The sequence below is a fragment of the Haplochromis burtoni genome, unplaced genomic scaffold (assembly GCF_018398535.1).
Source record: "Haplochromis burtoni strain Fernald_Lab_line unplaced genomic scaffold, NCSU_Asbu1 Contig_85, whole genome shotgun sequence".
Classification (NCBI taxonomy): domain Eukaryota; kingdom Metazoa; phylum Chordata; class Actinopteri; order Cichliformes; family Cichlidae; genus Haplochromis; species Haplochromis burtoni.
Window position 1 is genome coordinate 1,845,063 of NW_024582446.1, and position 17,774 is coordinate 1,862,836.

Consider the following 17,774-nt stretch of genomic DNA (forward strand, 5'->3'; position numbering starts at 1 on the left):
TTTAGTCTTTACGTGTTGTGGGGTTAACTTTGTTTTGGACGGTATGAAGAAACAGGCGCTTGTTTAATTTTGCAGGAGGTATTGAAAAGCTTGGAGTCCCACAGGCAAACCTTTCAGCAGATCCACAGGGACAGATCGGTGAATGGGGTACCTGTCCCACCTGAGCAGCTCCAGGATATGGCAGAACGGTAAGATCTTTGTCAGGATAAGTGCATTTTTCTTTGCCGTTTCATGATTTCTTTTTTTGCACTTTTCAAAATAATAACAGACCATTTGTTTAATTTGCAGGTTCAACTTTGTGTCTACATCATCACACGCTCACTTGATTAAGCTGGAATTCTGGGAAATGAAGTATCGACTGATGGCATTTCTTATGTTGGCTGAATCAAAACTCAAGTCGTGGATCATTAAATACGGCCGACGGGATTCAGTTGAACTCCTCTTGCAAAGCTACCTTGTAAGTTGAAATCATAGGAATTGTAGTCTGGGTTTTTAAAAGACATCAAACCAACGAGCGTTTCTCTTTCTGTTTCAGACATTCGTTGAAGGCCACAGATTTTTTGAGCAGTATGAGACAATCTTCACAGGTCTCAAGCAAGCTGCAGAGGTTTATGTTAAATCTGACAGTTCAAGTAAGTCTCTTTGCATTTTTATTTCTAAGCTGCTTTTTTATTTGTGCATACTATATGCAAGTGTTTTAATTTGGGCTTCTAGTAAACAGACTTACTGTTGATTTCACGTTACAGGGTCTAAGACCTGTAACAGAGGTAAGTCCAAAAACAGTCCAAACTTTGCCTGATCCTGAGCCATTTCTGTCTGCAAATAGGGGGCTGCACTTCTCGTTTCTCTCTCTTTAAAATCCCCAAACTATGAAATCATGCATATTGCATGCAGTAACAATAATTTGAATGCTTTTTTAGCATGATTTTTCTGACCTAACACACCAGCATCAACCATGAGGCCAAATCATCAGCGGACATAATCAAATGCTTTGTATACAGGTGGCAACCATGTAGATTTTGGTTTAACTGAACTACTGTTTCTATTCTCTGTTTTAAGTTGATGAAGCGGAGGGGGTGAGTAAATTCCTCAGTGATACCACAGCTCAGTGGAAGAACCTGGCTTTGGAGGTGCGCAGTGTACGGAGCATGCTGGAGGAGGTGATCGCTAACTGGGAGAAGTACAGCAGCACAGTGGCAGCTCTGCAGGCTTGGCTAGAGGATGCAGAGCAGATGCTCAGCCAGTCAGAGAATGCCAAACGTGTAAGTGCATTCAGATAATAGAAAAAACAATATTTTCTGTACAATTTATGTTGATTTTTTAAAAACATGAATAGAAAGAAAAGCATATTTTTCTCTTTGGCCAAGGAGTGTACAGTTAAAGTTGTGTTGCCTTTTTTATTTTTCTTTGTTACAGGACTTTTTCAGAAACTTCTCCCACTGGATCCAGCAGCACATGGACATGAACGATGCCGGGAACTTTCTCATTGAGACGTGTGACGATACGGTCTCACGGGATCTAAAGCAGCAACTTCTGCTGCTGAATGGGAGATGGAGGGAACTGTTTGTTAAAGTCAAACATGTAAATGCAACACACTTTGGAACAACACATGCACCACCAAAAAATATCGAATTGTACTTATTATCCAAACAGCTGCAAGTTTTAACGATTTGGACAAAAATATTGTGGTATCTTTTATTTCACTTGCAGTATGCAAGAGCGGATGAGGTGGATAAATTGAGGCAAGACTACCAAGACGGGATTAATACACTGAAGATGTTCATGGATGCAACCAATGAGAAGATGACAGCTCCTATCCAAGTATCTTTTCTAAATTGCAGAGCCTTTGTCCAAGATGTTGAGGTAAATCTGCTTTCTCAACTTAGATAAATCCTTATGTATTCTCTATTATATGATATATCATAATTTTTTTCAACTTCCTCTAGGAAATTAAGCACAAATTGCCAGCTATGGAAGCAGCTTGTAAGGCAGCAAGCCGCACAGCTCAGCTGTTAACCAAAGACACTCCACAAGAGGAAGTTTCACAGATGATGACTGTGATGGCTTCAATCAAAGAGCAGCTGAGTAACGTGTGTACAAGTCTATATAGATTACATGGCCTTACTTTAATGTGTGATTAAAATAGAAATCCTGCTGCTTAACACCACTGCATCTTACTTACTTTATTAGCTTTTTTGCACTACTTTGTATTCCTGAGCAAAGGAGGTCTTTAAATGAAATCCAAGCTGTGAGATTTAACCTCTTAGATTTTCTAGCCCATGGTTTATTAAAATTAAATCAAGAACTGCCACTTCCTACAACATCAAATGTACCATTTTTATTAATAAAATAAAAGCTAAACTGCTTTTTTACTCTAATAGAACATTTTGTTTTTACATACTGACATTTTTTTTAAAAAATCATAATGGATGGATAACCTGTATTGAACTTAAGGATAATGAAGTTTCTTATGATGAAATATTATTACCATTTCTCTCCTCCAATCAGATACGGGAGAGATGTTTGCCTCTGCTTCGGGAGTCTCAATCGCTTTTACCTCCACTGGAGGAAATGGAGAAGAATATCACAGGCTTCTACCAAGCTCTGGAGAAGGCTAGTCATATCACCAGCACCACCGACTCGGAGGGACCAGTAGACTTTAAACAGAAATGCCAGGTGAGTAACTGTGAAATACACTGAGGCATTTTAGTAGTTCGGATTTCCAGCAGATTTATGTATGTTTTAGCCTAAACTAACTAACCTAAGCTAACACCCTACCTGTCATTTAATTCTACAGGAACTGGCAACCTTCACACATAGCTGTAAGAAGTGTCTGACAGTAATAGAGAAAGACCACCAGACCATCCAGAAAATAATGAACAGTAGTAAAACCCTCGAGCATATGGATATGGGTCTACTGCAGAAACGGGTAGCAGACCTGCAGACCTCATCACAGGTAAACATCAAGACCTGCTGTCTTCTCCACCGTAATCAGTGACTGAATTATTTTAGCACTAAAAATGACTTGTTTTGTGCCTAGAACTTGATTAAAGAGTCCACAGAGTGGAGAAAACATGTGGAGGCCAACAGCAGTCTAATGAAGAGATTTGATGAGTCACGGATAGAGCTGGAGAAGGTTCTTAAAATGGCACAGAACTTTCTGACAGAAAGAGGCAACCCAGAAGAGCTGCTGAAGAAACACACTGTGAGTGTACTTTGCCAGATTCAGATGTTTTAGATCGTTCATATCAGTTTATGACAGTATACACGGTATTGAATCCCAGTGCAGTAACATGTACAACAATGAAACAAAGTATAGTCTGTGCAAAGTGTTAAACATGATGAGCAGTTATGGGTTTTTTCAGGAGTTCTTTGGACAGCTCGACCAGCGGGTCTTGAACACTTTCCTGAAAGCTTGTGATGAGCTGACAGACATTTTGCCGGAGCAGGAGCAGCAGTCACTGCAGGAAACAGTTAGAAAGCTGCATAAACACTGGAAGGTTGGTGTCAAGGATGTTTAATCCATTAATTTAAAATGTTTTCAATCTCAATATGACTTTTATAAGATAGTAGGAAATTCTTAAAATCTACTGGAATGACTGAAACTCTCTCTGCAGCTTTTCAAAAAGTTGGTGCAAACAAACTGTGCTGCTCAGAGTCTGACAGCTTTGCTGTTGTCTTTCTCCTTTTTCAGGATATACAGACAGATGCTCCCTTTCATCTCCTGCATCTGAAGGTGGAGGTGGAAAGAAGCAAGCTGATGTTGTCACTGCAAGAGTGCCAGGCAGAGCTGACCAGGGAAAACCGCCACCTGGCTAGCATGGGGAGCGAAAGGCTCATTAAGGAGCACAGGGTAAGCACAGTGTAGATGGCTGGCTGGCCTGGTTACATGTATTGATTAACTCAGTGTGAATCAATTCACTGCCTCGCACAGTAAGTGTGTCAAGAGCTGAAGCTCTTTCCTGTCACCCAGCTTAGCAGCATTTTGTTTTGCCTTGGATTTACATGCATTTTCTGCTTTATATAAATGGCCTTCAGGCCTTCTTTAGGGAAAAGGGTCCACAGTCTATATGTGAGAAAAGGCTGCAGCTGATGGAGGAACTTTGTCAAAAACTCCCCGAGGGTGACCTGGCTCACCAGACCTTGGAGACGGCAAGAAAGGACTTTGCTGAGGTCCGGGAGGAGATTGAGAACACTCACCAGAAGCTAATGCAGCACCAAGATAAATGGAAGGAGTACAACAAAAGGTGCAATAATGTTATAAAATTAGTCATTATAATTCATTTCTTTCAGTGTAAACACTTTCTGTAAATGTCACATACGCACATACTTGCAAGAAGAGGTCTGAGCTGCGTTTAGAATTTAACCTCGTGTTTTGTGGCGCTGCAGCAATAAAACTGTGTGTTTGTCATTGCCGTGCAGTGCCACACATTCCTGGCATACCCGATGTAATCATGTTAACATTTTTTCATTCACTTGAGAAAAAGAACAGTAGTTGTAGCAGTTACGAATGTTTTCAGTTTTTGGTGCAAAGATCACAGATTCCAAATTATGTCCATCCATCCATTCTCCTCCACTTATCTTTATCAGGGTCACGGGGGGCTGGAGTCTATCCCAGCTTCCATAGTGCATCTGATATTTAATTATATATATATATTTTTAGAGAAGTACTCATTTTCTGTATGAATTTAAAGTGCTGTTCAAGGTTTTCATGAGATTTGTTTTTGGTGTCAAACAGATACGCTGAACTTTCCTGTTGGCTTATATCTAAAGAAAGCCAACTAAGGATGCTGAGAAATCGAGCTAATGACCCCAATAAATATGGCACGGTGAAGGCTACCATAACGGTGAGTTAGCCCTCTTCCTAAAGTCCAAACTGTTTACTTCCTTTCCCACTTTCTTCTGTGGTGTGTCACATCTTCTCAGTGTCGTGTCTGAGGCTGTTACTGTATAAACACTCCGGGTCAGGTGACTCTTGTCCACACGGGTCGTATCACACTCTGTTGTTGTGTGCAGGAGCTGAGGAATGATGCAGAGCTACAGGAGGGGAATCTTGGCTGGCTGAAAAGCCGTATGGCTGTACTGATTGAAATCTGTGCTGACAGCGATGCCCAGAGGCAAGGAAGTGCACTGAGCAAGCTCTCCACTGATTTTAAGGGTCTTCTCGCTTCTCTGTTAGAGGTAAGTGATGTTCTCACATGTTTTTATCTTAAGGTGCCAAAAACAATTAAAATACCATACAGTAAAAATAAACTGTGAATACAGATATAGTATGAAGAGTGTGAAACTCATTTTAGTTAACTTGCCACATGCAACCCAGTTTGAGTTGGACCTACTAGGCTTTAACAAACCAGTAATGTATTCAAAAAATTAGGCACAAATACTTCATATATAGATCTAAATCACAGTCATATTTTACTTTTTAACAGAAAACAGTTAAAATTGGGATTATAAATGATTTCCCTCCAATTTTAAGATATAAATTTTCATGCTGTGTAGTCATCCTCTTGACAGGATGGCTCTGGCCTGTGGACCATATAAGTGAGACCACTGAATTTTATCAAAATATCTCTCATCAGCTACAGTCTAAGATATGAGTTATTAAATATTGTTGCAGTTGACATCATGAAACTGACATTTTCCAGCTAACAGAAGCAGACAATAGCAATATCCAAGCGTAAGTATTGTTTGTGACAGCGTTGCGTTTTCTCTGATGTCTTTAATCAGGCTGAGAAGATGGTGCTGGCTGTTGGGGATTGTGTACAATTCAGAGAAGAGGTACAAACTACACTGGAAGACCTGCTTCAGGGGCAGAAAGACACTCAGGCTGAGGTTACTAAAATACTGGACTGCTCAACTGCTAGAGAAGCCCAACAGATGCTGCTTGTTCATCAGGTATCCTTAGACCAAACAAATAATTCCACATTACCGTGCTTTGGATTTTGTTTTTGCTTGATTTTCTTATTGAATTTGACTCTGATAACCAAACAATTTTAATGTTTCCCAATAGCAACTATTAAAACGCCTGAAACTAAAGAGGAAGGATGTTCAGCACCTTTTCACCAGAGGCCAGCAACTCCAGGCTGAGGAAGGATTGGGAGAGACTCTGCAGCAGGACCTGCAGAGTTTAGAGAACACACTTAGCAAAATGGAACAGAATATGGATTCACAGGAGCAAAGCCTTGACGTGAGCAGTGTTTAAGACTGATCTGAAAGCAACGAAAGCTATTGATACACTGATACACTGGCTAAAGTGATGAAACAGTGTTTTTGATGCATGCTTCTTCACCCACTAAAGTCATAAAGTTCTTTTTGTGACACTGTGCTCTGAATAATTCTGGTGAAAAGAGCATATGGTGTGAAAAGTTATTCCCAGGATCTGAGCTTAATCCTGGTGTAGTGATCAATTTAGCAATTGTATTATTCAATTCAATTTAATTCGATTCAATTTGTATAACCTAGTATAAGTATAAGTACAGGCTCAAAGGGTTTTACGCCCATCAAACCATATTAAGAAATATTTGGGGGAGGAGAAGGAGGAAGTAAAAAAATGGATTTTATATGCAAGTAAGAGTATTTTAAAATTAACTCTGTAAGAAACTGGAAGCCAATGTAGCTCTGCTAAAACTGGAATGATTTGTTTTTGTTCATTACCTTCATATTTCATATACTTCTAGATAAGTTGCAGTCTACTGAGAAGGTGTTTTTCAGAGTCATGGCAGGAAACTTCGTACTTTGGCGATAATCCTAAGATGGAAGAATGGTGGAACCAATAATGGTTCAAACCAGAATCTAAAATAAAGCCCAAGACTTTTAATTTGTGGCTGTCAGGTGATGTCCCCGACTCATGAAAAGGCAGATCATGTTTGGTTTTAGGGCCAATTTAAAAAAGAAAATTCCAGTTTGTTTCTATTAAGTTTTAAGGCGTTTATAGTCATCAATTTGTTAATGTCAAGTGCTAATGAGATGAGTAGATCAAACATATATCTGTGTATCATCTGCGTAACTATGGTAATGAATGTTATCATATCACGTAAGGTTGCCAAGTGGAAGCACGCATTATCGCTCCACCGCTTTGCTCTCATATTATTTTGTTAAAGTGTGAGTCAAAGTCAAAGTAAACTTTATTGCGTAAGAAGTTTTTTCTGATAATAGTCAAATTGTTCATTTTCTCTCTGCTCTAACTGACTCTCTACTCTTGCGTAGTCCTCAGTATTGCTCAGTTCAGCATCTGTTGTTGTGAAGTTTGAGACCTTTTTTATTTCTAAGCTTATTTTTATTCACAGTGCTTCCCCTTTATGTGTTTTTATATTGTTTTGCATGTTTACTCTCTCCAGGACTCTGACACAGTTACATTATACTATATATTATATAAGCTAATGTGTGATGCTGCGTATAAATAAATGAATGAAGTAAGTAAAGGAAAATGTTATGTATAGAGGATTGAAAGGTCTGACTGATATTTTCTAATGGAGTACTGTTCTTTGAGAAGCATTACAGCTCTAAGGATGCCTCGCTGCAGTGAGTCAGATATGTTATTCTTAATGGTGCTGCTATTTGTGAGATGAGGGGTTAGTGTTGAAATGGAAATTTAAGTTCAGCCTTTTTTATGCTAGCGGTTATACTGATAATCAGTAATGTAAACACTGATGAATTTAATGTTTGTGCAGTTGCTGCCTTGTATGGCGTGGTTTTTGTCAAGTGTTAGCAGTGCTGACTCATCACCCCTGCTAATAGGTGCAGACGCTATGGTGTCATTTGCATACATAATAGGTTTGGTATAGTGCCGTGTCATTGTGTTCTGTTAGTGTGATCTTTACGTGTTTTTTCTGCCACTGGGGGATGATTATTATCTTGCAACAACATTTAAATATGAAGGTTTGATAACAGCACTAAACACAATGAATGGATCTAAAAATAATGCTGATCTGACCTTAATGAGTTTGACGATTGTCATTCCCAGGTCACACTGGCAGCCTGGCAGGAGTTTGACAGCCAACAGGAAGCAGTTCATGAGTTTGTTAACAAAGCACGCTCAACAATGGAGAGAGACCTGAACTTCAGCAGTCCAGAAAGTCTGGCAGTTGAACTTGATCAGGCCAGAGTAAGTCTTCTTTTTTAAGTTAAAAAACCAAACAAATAAACAAAACCAAAAAATATCTTTTGGTTGACTCTTAACATTTAAACTGAAAGGTATGGGTTAGATAAATACTGTAGAAAACTATACTAAATGTTGCCATTTTGTGAGCAGGTGCTGCTGAAGCAATGTGAAGCAAAGGCCTTACATATGAACACGTTGCTGAAGAGATCAGCAGAAATCCAGCTGGGCCCCAAAAACAAGACTCTGCTTTTACAGCAAGCCCGCTCTCTCAGCGAACAAGTGGATAAAGTAGAGTCTGGGCTGAAAAAAGAGTAAGAAAATAGATTCATTGATTAAAGCTTTTATTTTGTTCGGAAACACACATACGCATACACACATTGGTGCATTTGAGAATGTGCTGACTGACATGTGCAGTAGTAAATTTAGCTGTCTTACACCTAACATGAATATCAGGCATTGCTTGCAGCTAAAACTTATATAATTTATCATTTTTACTCCCCCAGTGTCAAAAATCTGGAAGAAATGAAAGACCAGTGGGATCATTTTGGAGCTGGATTTGAAGCCTTTTCCTTATGGATATCTGAAAAGGAAAAACAGCTGGATGCAATGAAGTCTTCTACTTTGCCTCTGGAGGAACAGATCGACACAGTCAAGGTACAGTAGTGTGTATTATAACGCTCCAACCCTTTAAAACCATAAAACCAAGTAATATTAGCCAGCAAACAATAACCACAAAGCCAAGACATTAAAGTTAAAATCGATAAGGTGTCTGGATAAGGCCATTGGAAGCAACAGTGCAATATTGCTTTGCCCATCGAGACTGTCTCTCTCGTTGACACCCACAGCAACCCCCTGTCTTTAATAAGATGAGAAAAAGAGCTACTCATGAAGTCTGTGGTTTATATCTGACTTCCTCAAGCTGTCACAGTTTTGACAAATTTGCCTTGAGGGTGAAACTTATATTTCCTGAAAAACTGGAAGATGGCATTTAAGGCACAAAACCCCAGAGAAAATATTGGCCGTTGGGATATATTGGGCAACACTTGAACAGTTTAGTAATGGCACAGGTTAAGTATCCTAACAACTTTAACAAGGGGCCAAATTGTGATGGCAAGATGGGGTCAGAAATCTTTATAAACTGTATGCTGGCTATCATATATGTGCATCAAATACACATTAGATAGAAGATTACTACATTTGAGGATACACACATCAGATCTGAATGATGAGACAATAGAAATAGATTGTGGTCTGATGACTCACATTCGAGCATGTATCGCCATTAATTAGTCACTTATTACCTTTAATAAAAGGCACACATCGTCTATTTATTATTAATTTGGGATTATAAAAATGAATGCCTTATTCTGTCTGACTAAGTTTAACAGCTACTAGCCCAACAAAGAGCTTCCTTGCTAATTAGTCCTTACTGAAAAAACCCCAGTAACTACTGGTGATTTAATTGTGGGCAGGACCTCTTTTTAGATGGAGGAACACTGATTGAGTCATAAAGATCTTATTTGGACTTTATTACAGTTTAATTGTCTTGCTTTTTCAGGCTGTTGCGGCAGGACTTCAGTCTCGAGCGGAGGTTCTTTCTCAGCTGGAGACAGACTCCCAAGCCCTGGCTCAGTTTGTGTCTTCGGGGGAGGCGGCTCGCATCAAGGCTCGTTTGACCCAAATCGGCAGGTACTGGGAGGAGCTGAAGGAGAGCGTTCAGCAGCTTGATGGACAGCTGGAGGAAAGCTCTTCTCACCAGCAGAAGTTCAAAATGAGCCTAGAGGAGGTATATATTCACTGACTGTTACTGCTGCACTTTGGTATATAGAAAAGATTAGAGAGATAATAATTAATGGAGTTAATCGGGTCTTAATTTTCTGTCAGGTACAAGCATCTCTTAGTGAGCTGTATACAACCCTGGAGCATCCTATCAAATCCTGCACCTCCTCATCAGAGACCTACAAAGCCCTTCAAAACCACATGGTATTATTTCTTTCTACAATTGCTCATTTTGCGAGTTAACTTTAAATACCAGTAATGGTACTAGAGTGCAGGTTGAGGCTTTGTTGGTCACTGCCATGTGTTATTATTCTCCAGGATGCCTGTCAGTGTCTGGAACGGCTGAAAGGAACCTTGCTGTCGCTGTCGGCTGGCGCCCGTCGACTGAGTGACAAAGAGCAAGCAGAGCGGACTGTGACAGAGCTAAACACCACCTATGACCAGCATGTACAGGAAGCAAAGGACAAACAGAGCACTTTGGAAAACCTGCTCTCCCTTTGGCAAAAGTATGGATTACTGTATGTAGCATAGTCATTTTAAAAGCTTTAGGATAAAATTAAGAAATGCTGATAGTTACATTTGATGTGGACAATAGACAAAACAGAGCCGTGTCTCCCTTCGAAGCAAAGTGCACCCAACTCTGTAAATAAATCTTACAATTCCAATGTTTCTGATGTCCTTCAGGTATGAGAAGCAGCATTCAAACTTTGTTTCCTGCTTGGAGAGAAGTGAATCTGCGTCCAAACCAGAAAGTCCGTTCCTGTCAGCAGATAAAGCCAAGCTCCGCGGCGAGATACAGGATTTGCAGGTACAATTTATACAGACACAGTTTAACTATGAAACAGAATTCAATTAATAATATATTATTGTAACAACATGGATGAATACTTTTTCCTTGCAGGTCTTGCACTCTGAGGTTCAATCCCTTGAGAGGGCTCATGCTGAACTGGCATCTTTGGGGACATCATTGTATCCCACTGCAGAGGGAGAGAGAGTTAGTCAGCTGAAAGATGAGCTTGAAACCCTGCAGAGGAGATTGCATGTCCAAAATGAAGTTCTCCCTCAAAGGTACAATGAAATAGTCTGACTGCAAATTAAATTTGAAAGCTTGTCTTGCACTAACTAAATTGTGGAGTTACCATGGAGCCTTTTTCTACTCCAGAATCTCAGAGCTTCAGAGCCACCTTTCACTGGTAGAGCAGTTTGACCAGGCCTTGCTTAAATTCTGCCAATGGAGTGAGAACATGCTCTCAAATCTTCACTCATCTCCTCAAATCAATATCGGCAAACTGCAACCTGCTGCAACACAAGTAAAGGTAAGAACTGAAATGTTTTTCTTACATTTGCATCCCTAATACACCCGTGGCAAAGACATGCTGAAAAGACAGGTTTACCTAAACATTGTTAAGCCACCCTTTAAGACACAAAAATACATCACTTTATCTCTTAACTCTGGTTAATCAAAAGAAAAGGACTCAAGCTGTTCTTGCTGTGAGGCAACACTGCTTACCATTTTACCACCATGCCAACTTTTCCATTTACTGAATATCTATTGATGCTGCTATCTGTCTTTATTGAAGTATAAGATGCATACCTTTTCTGTGTAGCGCAGGGTGACATTGTATGTCTATTTGATCTTAAAGTCGCAACCACACATACATATTAAAAAAAAAGGAAATCAAATCAGTCAAATATTAAAAAAAAAAAAAAATACAAGGTGTAATCTTGAACACTATTAAAATTTTTCTTTTGAACCAAATTTAACCAGATTTTTTTTTATCTTAATTTACTATTTAGATGTACTTCAGACATATTATGGAAAAAGTTGAATTCAAGTCTCTAAAATACCCAAATTTTGCTAAATTTAGATGTAAACCCCCAACCCCGAAACAGATGGCCACCCCTCCTTGAGCCTGGTTCTTCTGGAGGTTTCTTCCTGTTAAAAAGGGAGTTTTGCCTTCCCACTGTCGCCAAACAGTTTTTTCTGTTTTCTCTGTATTATTGTAGGGTCTTTACCATACAATATAAAGCACATTGAGGCGACTGTTGTTGTGATTTGGTGCTATTTAAATTAAATATGAATTGAACTGAATGTAACATTCAATGGCCTTTTTTTAAAGGCTATGACTGACAAAACCAACATGTTTTTCTCCAAGATAAAAGGAAATAGGCAGAGGAATTGAGCTTTCAGAGCAACAGCTGATTCTCTAAAACTTGCATCTTACAGGAGATGCAGGGGGCCCTGCAGAAGCAGTCCAGTGTGAGAGAGAGTTTGGAGCAGCAAACCGAGAAGCTCTGTCAGTTCTGTGAGCCTGGTGATGCACAGCTCCTACGTAGCAGAGCAGACAGCTGTCTGCAGCCCTACATGGAGGCCCACAATATAGCCGAGCTCCAGTTGGAGTGCCTGGAGAGGCTCGAGGCTTTTTTGCAGACCCACAGTGTGGTGACCGGAGTTTTGCGGGGTCTGAGACAGACTGTTGAAAGTGCTGGGAGCTGGGACCGTGGAAGAGTGGAGGAGCTGCAGCAAGAGCTGACAACTATTGTCCCAGACATTAGTCAGCTCGAGACTCTAGCCATCAGTCTGGACAGCAGTCTATGCAAAAGTCATTTTCACATTGGTGCTGATGAAGGTTCTCCTAAGTCATGTCGCATGCTGGCGGATTCACTTAGTGTTGAGCTGGATGCAGTGAGGAACTTGCTTGGTACTAAGCAGAGTGAAGCAGAAGCCCTGGGGGCTCTGTGGACTTCATTTAGACAGCGGAAAGAGCAGCTTCTGAAAGCCGTGGAAGATATTGAAGAAAAAGCAGACCGTCAGAGCCTTAAAGAGCCCAGCCTGCATGGCTTACAGCAACGGTAAAGTATTCCAGCAATATCTGATGTAATTCAAATGTGAAGTTAGTGGTGAAATTGACAACTGAACATAGTCAATAACTATACATATTATCCCCCTGTGTGTCAGACTTCGGTTCTTTAATCAGCTAGAGGATGAGCTCCAGTCACACCAGCATGAGGAGCAGTGGCTGAGGGACAAAGGCAACCAGCTGGCTCAGAGGGATGCAGAGTTGGCTGGAGAGGTACTGAGGGAAATCAGCTTGCTAGAGACTACATGGGAAGACACCAAGAGGCTCATTGCAGAGAGGTACAGAAGTAAAAGCAATGGGGATTCCTTCATTCTAACATGTTTTTAAGTGTGTTTGAGTGTCTTTAAACACATTTTTCTTCAATTTACTGTATTTTCCAGTTAATTTACAGTTAAAATGAAACGAACTCATTTCCGTTTGACAGACAGGAGCAGTGCAGTGTCCTTACTGAGCTTATGAGAGAATACCAAATCCTGAAAGCCTCCCTCAGCAGCACTATTGAGAGTGCTGAACCTTTGCTTGAGATAAGCTCTGTTCTGAAGGACCACGAGGAAACTAGGAGGTCACTAACCAAGGTTGGAACAAAATATATATATATAAATCGCTTTTAGGAATTATGCTTCTATTCTTTTTCTTATATTGAGGTTCAAGACTACATTGTGTTACTTAACTAGTTTGCTGTCTTTACTTCATTTGTAGCATGAAGCAGTGAAGGTGGATCTGGCTGCCAAGCAGCATGAACTAGATCAGTTTTCCAGCAAAGGAAAACAGCTGGTGACTGAACTAAAGAAGGTCCCCGAGTGTGACTCTCAAATGATGAAAAAGGATATGGAGACACTTGTTGACCAGTGGTTGGATGTAAGCCTGACTTTAAGAGTTCATTTCTGAAGCATCAATGTTATGCCTTGTTGTTAACAATAAAGTTCTCTGCTTGGGGTTTTTTTTTAAATCGGAGAAAAAGACTGGACTTCTATCTGTGTTGTGTCTATGTGTTAACAGTGAGCTTTGCAAGCTATACTCTGTGTAAGATGTACAACAGAGCATAAATTTAATCTACTGTGGATTAAGGTTTACTGTCCACCCAGTTTAATCAACAATGGTAAAGTGTATTCCATTTCCCAGGTGTCTGAGAGGGTAGATGACAACATTGATCGACTAAACCAGTGTTTGGGCCTGTGGGATGATGTGCGTAAAATCAATGATGATATTGAGAGCTGGACTGGCACAAGTGTGATTGAGCTAAATGAAAGCCTGAACAACCTAAACAACAGCCAGAAGATATCAGCAAGGCTTACAGAGTTGAAGGTACAGTAAGATATATGATGTCTTGGAAAACTGGCAAGGATTTGTTTTACCTGGGTTTGGTTGTTGTAGGTGAGCTTGTGCGTGACATGCTTTTCTCATTCGACAACGCCACAGGTGGAACTTGGCGAGAAGGAGCAGAGACTTGAAGCCCTGCAAAGTAAAGTGGCAGAGTTGAAGAAGTGCAGTCAAAACCAAGAGACTCCAGCTAAACTACAGGTACTAAATACAACTCTGGTTTATGGTGGGACTGAACAAACAAATATTAGCTCAAGCGCTGCAGATGAACTGGTCTTTCTTCAGTAAATACTGTGATTGCATTAGGTGTTGGAGAATGACCTGCGCAAAAAGATCTGCACTGTCCAGAAGCTACATGAGCAGGCTAAGGGAAATCTAATGGACTTCAGTTCCCAACGGAAACAGCTTGAAGACTACATCTCACAGATGTCTGCATGGCTAAAAAGTATGGAAGATTCTCTAGTTTCTTCTCCAACTGGATCAGATCCTGAGGACATATGCAGAGTGAAGGTACAGTCTAAATAATAAGCAATTTAAAATTATAGCCCTTACAAAAAAATTGATGGTGAATGCAATGTGTTTCTATAAATTTGAGAAGTTACAGTGATAATCAAAACTACATTTTTAACATGTTTTTTAGGATCTCCAGAAGGAGCTGCAAAATCAGCAAGGGAGTATTGACTCCACCAGAGAAAGCCTCAACACGTTGTGCAGAAAATATCCATCTGAGGAGCTGGCTGGTTTGGGTTCAGCTCTCACTGATCTTATCAAGACTTATGAGTCTGCAAACCAGCTTTCTGCAAGGACACTTGCCTCACTGCAGAACGGTCTTCAGCAGCAGTTCAATGGTAAGAAGGCTGGCTGGATGAAAATGTACAGGTATACTGCGTTTTAATGGGAATCCATGCTCGGTGTAAACTTTTATTATTTTATTAATTGTTTAGATTTCATTCTGTCTAAGTCTACACCTGATGTTAATTCTCTTTACCCCCAATTCCTCAGACCTAGTTCAGGAGTTTCATCGCTGGCTTTCAGAGCAGAGGGAGATAGTGAAAGAATGCTCTGACCGATCAGGAGACACTCAAATTGTGGAACGCAAACTGCAGAAACTGAAGGTACAGTGACTACTACCACTACAGTAAATAATCTTTAATCTTTCAATATATAGTAATAGTGAAGACTTTAAAGGTTTTGAATAGGTAAAAATCAGAAGTAGGTGTCACTGATTCAAGATGTGATCAAATACAAAATTGCCACTTATATTCATAAGTTTTGGCATTGACTAACAGCCAAAGAAGTGTTTTTAGAGGATGTTACAATGATGTTTTACTTGATCATTTAAATGATGTAGCATCCACAGGAAGGGGTTGTATGTGCAGTATCTGTGGTTAAAAGCATAATGTCTTTCCTCTGGCTCTGGAGGCTGCTTGTGTAATGGTATGATTCACATGTGAAGGAGTTCGAAACTAAAAGTGATGTGGATTATCTATCAGGGCGCCATGGATCGTGTGGAGGAGGGTGAGGTACGTCTGACTCAGGTCTGTGAGGAAGGAGAGAAGCTCCTACTTCATCTTCCCAAAGCCAGCGCTGGGCAGGTCCAGCAGCATCTTTCATCCATCCAGCAGGACTGGGACAGCTTTGTGGAGCAGTGCAGACAGAACCAACAGATCCTGGAAGACAGTGCATCTCTTATGAAAGGGTGAGCACCTCTGCTGAACTGCATCTGTAAAGCCCTTTGTAAGCCCACTATTTATAAGCGAGGCATTTTGATTTCCTTGTAGATTTGAGGGTCGCCTTAAGAAGCTCAGATGGTGGTTGGAACACATGGAAAAGAAAATGACCACCGATCTGCTTGAAGCCCAGCAACGTGGTCCTGAAAAGGCTGTCCTGGAACAAGTGGAGGAATACCAGCAGGAAGTGCTCAAAGAAAGGTGCTAACTATACACGTTTATTTGCCAAGGAAAGACTGCTTAGTGCATTATCATTGTTTCTGAATGTGCCCAAAAGATTCAAAGCAATTAAACATCCTACCTTCCTACATGCAGGGATTCATTTGAGCGTCTCTGTCAAGAGGGGCAGGCACTTAATGAAGGTGGGCGAGGTGATGGAAGTGAGACAAGAGTTTCTGCTCAGCTTCAATCACAACACCAGACCTTGCTGAGGCGTGTGAGAGAGAGGCTGCGCAGTTGCCAGCTCACTTTGCAAGAGCAACAGGCCTTTGAAGAGACACTGCAGGCTACCTGGACCTGGCTCAATGGTGTCCAGGAGCGCCTGGCTTCACTCAACAGCACAGTAGGAAATAAAGAGACTCTGGAAAAAAGACTAGGCCTTGTACAGGTCAGTAAATAATGTGTACCAGAAATGCAGTTATTTGGTTCACAGTGTTGTCTGGACACATTTTGAAGTGCATAAGCGATCTCATAGATCTTCCTTACTGTTTTCTCATATGTTCAGGATATCCTGCTAATGAAGGGTGAAGGTGAGGTGAAGCTCAACATGACAGTAGGAAAAGGTGAACAGGTTCTAAAGCACAACAGAATGGAAGGGCAAGAAGCTATTTGTCTGCAGCTCCAGAGCCTGAAGGATGCATGGGCTAATATGTTAATGACATCTATGAGTTGTCACAGGTAGGAAACATGTCCTCTACACGGCATCTGATAAAAGTTACATTATCTACATTACGTGATGAAATTTTGTCATTTTTCTATAGTCGTCTGGAGTGGACAGTGGCTCAGTGGACCAGCTATCAGGAAAATAAAAGCCAGCTGCAGCAGTGGATGGAGTCAGTGGAGCAAGAGGTGGGGATGACTCTGCCTCAGCAGCCAGGCCTCAAAGAGAAGTCGGCTTTACTTGAGCGCCTCAGAGCCATCCAGGCTGACGTGGACACTCATGCAGCAGTCCTGTCACGCCTAACAGACAAAGCGGTGGAGTTGCATGAAAAAACTGGTGATCAGATTTTTGGACCAGAGTCAAGGGCAGAGCTCAATGCACACTTTGCTGATATCTCGGCTGTTGTCAAGGTGATTTAACTTCAGGCATAGGCTAAATGGTGCTTACAAATAATTACTGAATCATTGATCATCAATACAGGAAAACGGGACAGCTAAACAGAGTCTGGATCCAGGAAGCTGACTCATTCATAACTGACAGTGTTTTCATTGTCTTTTTTCCCCCAAAGGGTAAAGTCCAGTCCATGCAAAACATCGTGTCTGAGCATGAGCAATATCTTGATGCTGTAAGAGACTTCAACGACTGGCTAATTTCAGCAAAAGAGGAACTCCAGCGCTGGTCTGACCTGTCAGGAGACTCAGTTTGCATTAAAAGAAAGCTCTCCAAAGTGCAGGTGAGGAAGCTTAATAATCATAATTGCTTATATTTAAGGCAAAAAGTATTTGAGGTTATTTAGTTTTTCCACTGTGATGCACGTCTCATATTCCAGCCTGAAAACTTCCCCAAGTAAGCACTAGGGAGACAACCATAAGGAATCAAGATGTTCTTCCTCCATGCTTCTTAGCATCAAATAAGGGCTGGACATGAATCCCAGTTTTTTGTGCCAGAGGTAGCAATAATTTTATGATTTTGGCCACAGTCAAGAGCTCAGTATAATTAAGTTACCCAGTCAGCTGTGCCATTTAAAACCTAAGAAATTGTTATTTTATATTTATTTATAAAAGTGTCTAAAATATGGAGTGGGATTGTCAAACTGATAAAAA

The 17,774-nt window shown here is 40.6% G+C and overlaps 1 protein-coding gene across 14 annotated transcripts in view; it reads left to right on the top strand.

Moving 5' to 3' along the window:
- syne1b (spectrin repeat containing, nuclear envelope 1b) overlaps positions 1 to 17,774 on the top strand; it is a 75,431-nt gene that overhangs the window by 17,495 nt on the left and 40,162 nt on the right. For 11 of the 14 annotated variants that reach the window (XM_042222402.1, XM_042222405.1, XM_042222401.1 and 8 more), the window contains 42 exons: positions 76 to 188; positions 289 to 457; positions 536 to 632; positions 747 to 767; positions 1,060 to 1,262; positions 1,417 to 1,581; positions 1,711 to 1,863; positions 1,947 to 2,090; positions 2,509 to 2,676; positions 2,798 to 2,956; positions 3,041 to 3,205; positions 3,366 to 3,500; positions 3,695 to 3,853; positions 4,039 to 4,247; positions 4,739 to 4,847; positions 5,017 to 5,181; positions 5,728 to 5,895; positions 6,011 to 6,187; positions 7,964 to 8,104; positions 8,252 to 8,412; positions 8,605 to 8,755; positions 9,660 to 9,887; positions 9,986 to 10,084; positions 10,199 to 10,386; positions 10,565 to 10,688; positions 10,782 to 10,948; positions 11,043 to 11,196; positions 12,108 to 12,733; positions 12,840 to 13,019; positions 13,166 to 13,316; positions 13,441 to 13,599; positions 13,864 to 14,046; positions 14,161 to 14,262; positions 14,368 to 14,571; positions 14,702 to 14,909; positions 15,064 to 15,176; positions 15,555 to 15,760; positions 15,843 to 15,992; positions 16,107 to 16,398; positions 16,516 to 16,688; positions 16,772 to 17,081; positions 17,240 to 17,404. In XM_042222402.1, the coding sequence (XP_042078336.1) occupies positions 76 to 188; positions 289 to 457; positions 536 to 632; positions 747 to 767; positions 1,060 to 1,262; positions 1,417 to 1,581; positions 1,711 to 1,863; positions 1,947 to 2,090; positions 2,509 to 2,676; positions 2,798 to 2,956; positions 3,041 to 3,205; positions 3,366 to 3,500; positions 3,695 to 3,853; positions 4,039 to 4,247; positions 4,739 to 4,847; positions 5,017 to 5,181; positions 5,728 to 5,895; positions 6,011 to 6,187; positions 7,964 to 8,104; positions 8,252 to 8,412; positions 8,605 to 8,755; positions 9,660 to 9,887; positions 9,986 to 10,084; positions 10,199 to 10,386; positions 10,565 to 10,688; positions 10,782 to 10,948; positions 11,043 to 11,196; positions 12,108 to 12,733; positions 12,840 to 13,019; positions 13,166 to 13,316; positions 13,441 to 13,599; positions 13,864 to 14,046; positions 14,161 to 14,262; positions 14,368 to 14,571; positions 14,702 to 14,909; positions 15,064 to 15,176; positions 15,555 to 15,760; positions 15,843 to 15,992; positions 16,107 to 16,398; positions 16,516 to 16,688; positions 16,772 to 17,081; positions 17,240 to 17,404 (7,314 nt within the window). The remainder of the gene's footprint in view (positions 1 to 75; positions 189 to 288; positions 458 to 535; positions 633 to 746; positions 768 to 1,059; positions 1,263 to 1,416; positions 1,582 to 1,710; positions 1,864 to 1,946; positions 2,091 to 2,508; positions 2,677 to 2,797; positions 2,957 to 3,040; positions 3,206 to 3,365; positions 3,501 to 3,694; positions 3,854 to 4,038; positions 4,248 to 4,738; positions 4,848 to 5,016; positions 5,182 to 5,727; positions 5,896 to 6,010; positions 6,188 to 7,963; positions 8,105 to 8,251; positions 8,413 to 8,604; positions 8,756 to 9,659; positions 9,888 to 9,985; positions 10,085 to 10,198; positions 10,387 to 10,564; positions 10,689 to 10,781; positions 10,949 to 11,042; positions 11,197 to 12,107; positions 12,734 to 12,839; positions 13,020 to 13,165; positions 13,317 to 13,440; positions 13,600 to 13,863; positions 14,047 to 14,160; positions 14,263 to 14,367; positions 14,572 to 14,701; positions 14,910 to 15,063; positions 15,177 to 15,554; positions 15,761 to 15,842; positions 15,993 to 16,106; positions 16,399 to 16,515; positions 16,689 to 16,771; positions 17,082 to 17,239; positions 17,405 to 17,774) is intronic. The other 3 variants (XM_042222415.1, XM_042222414.1, XM_042222403.1) reach the window with 1 other exon arrangement.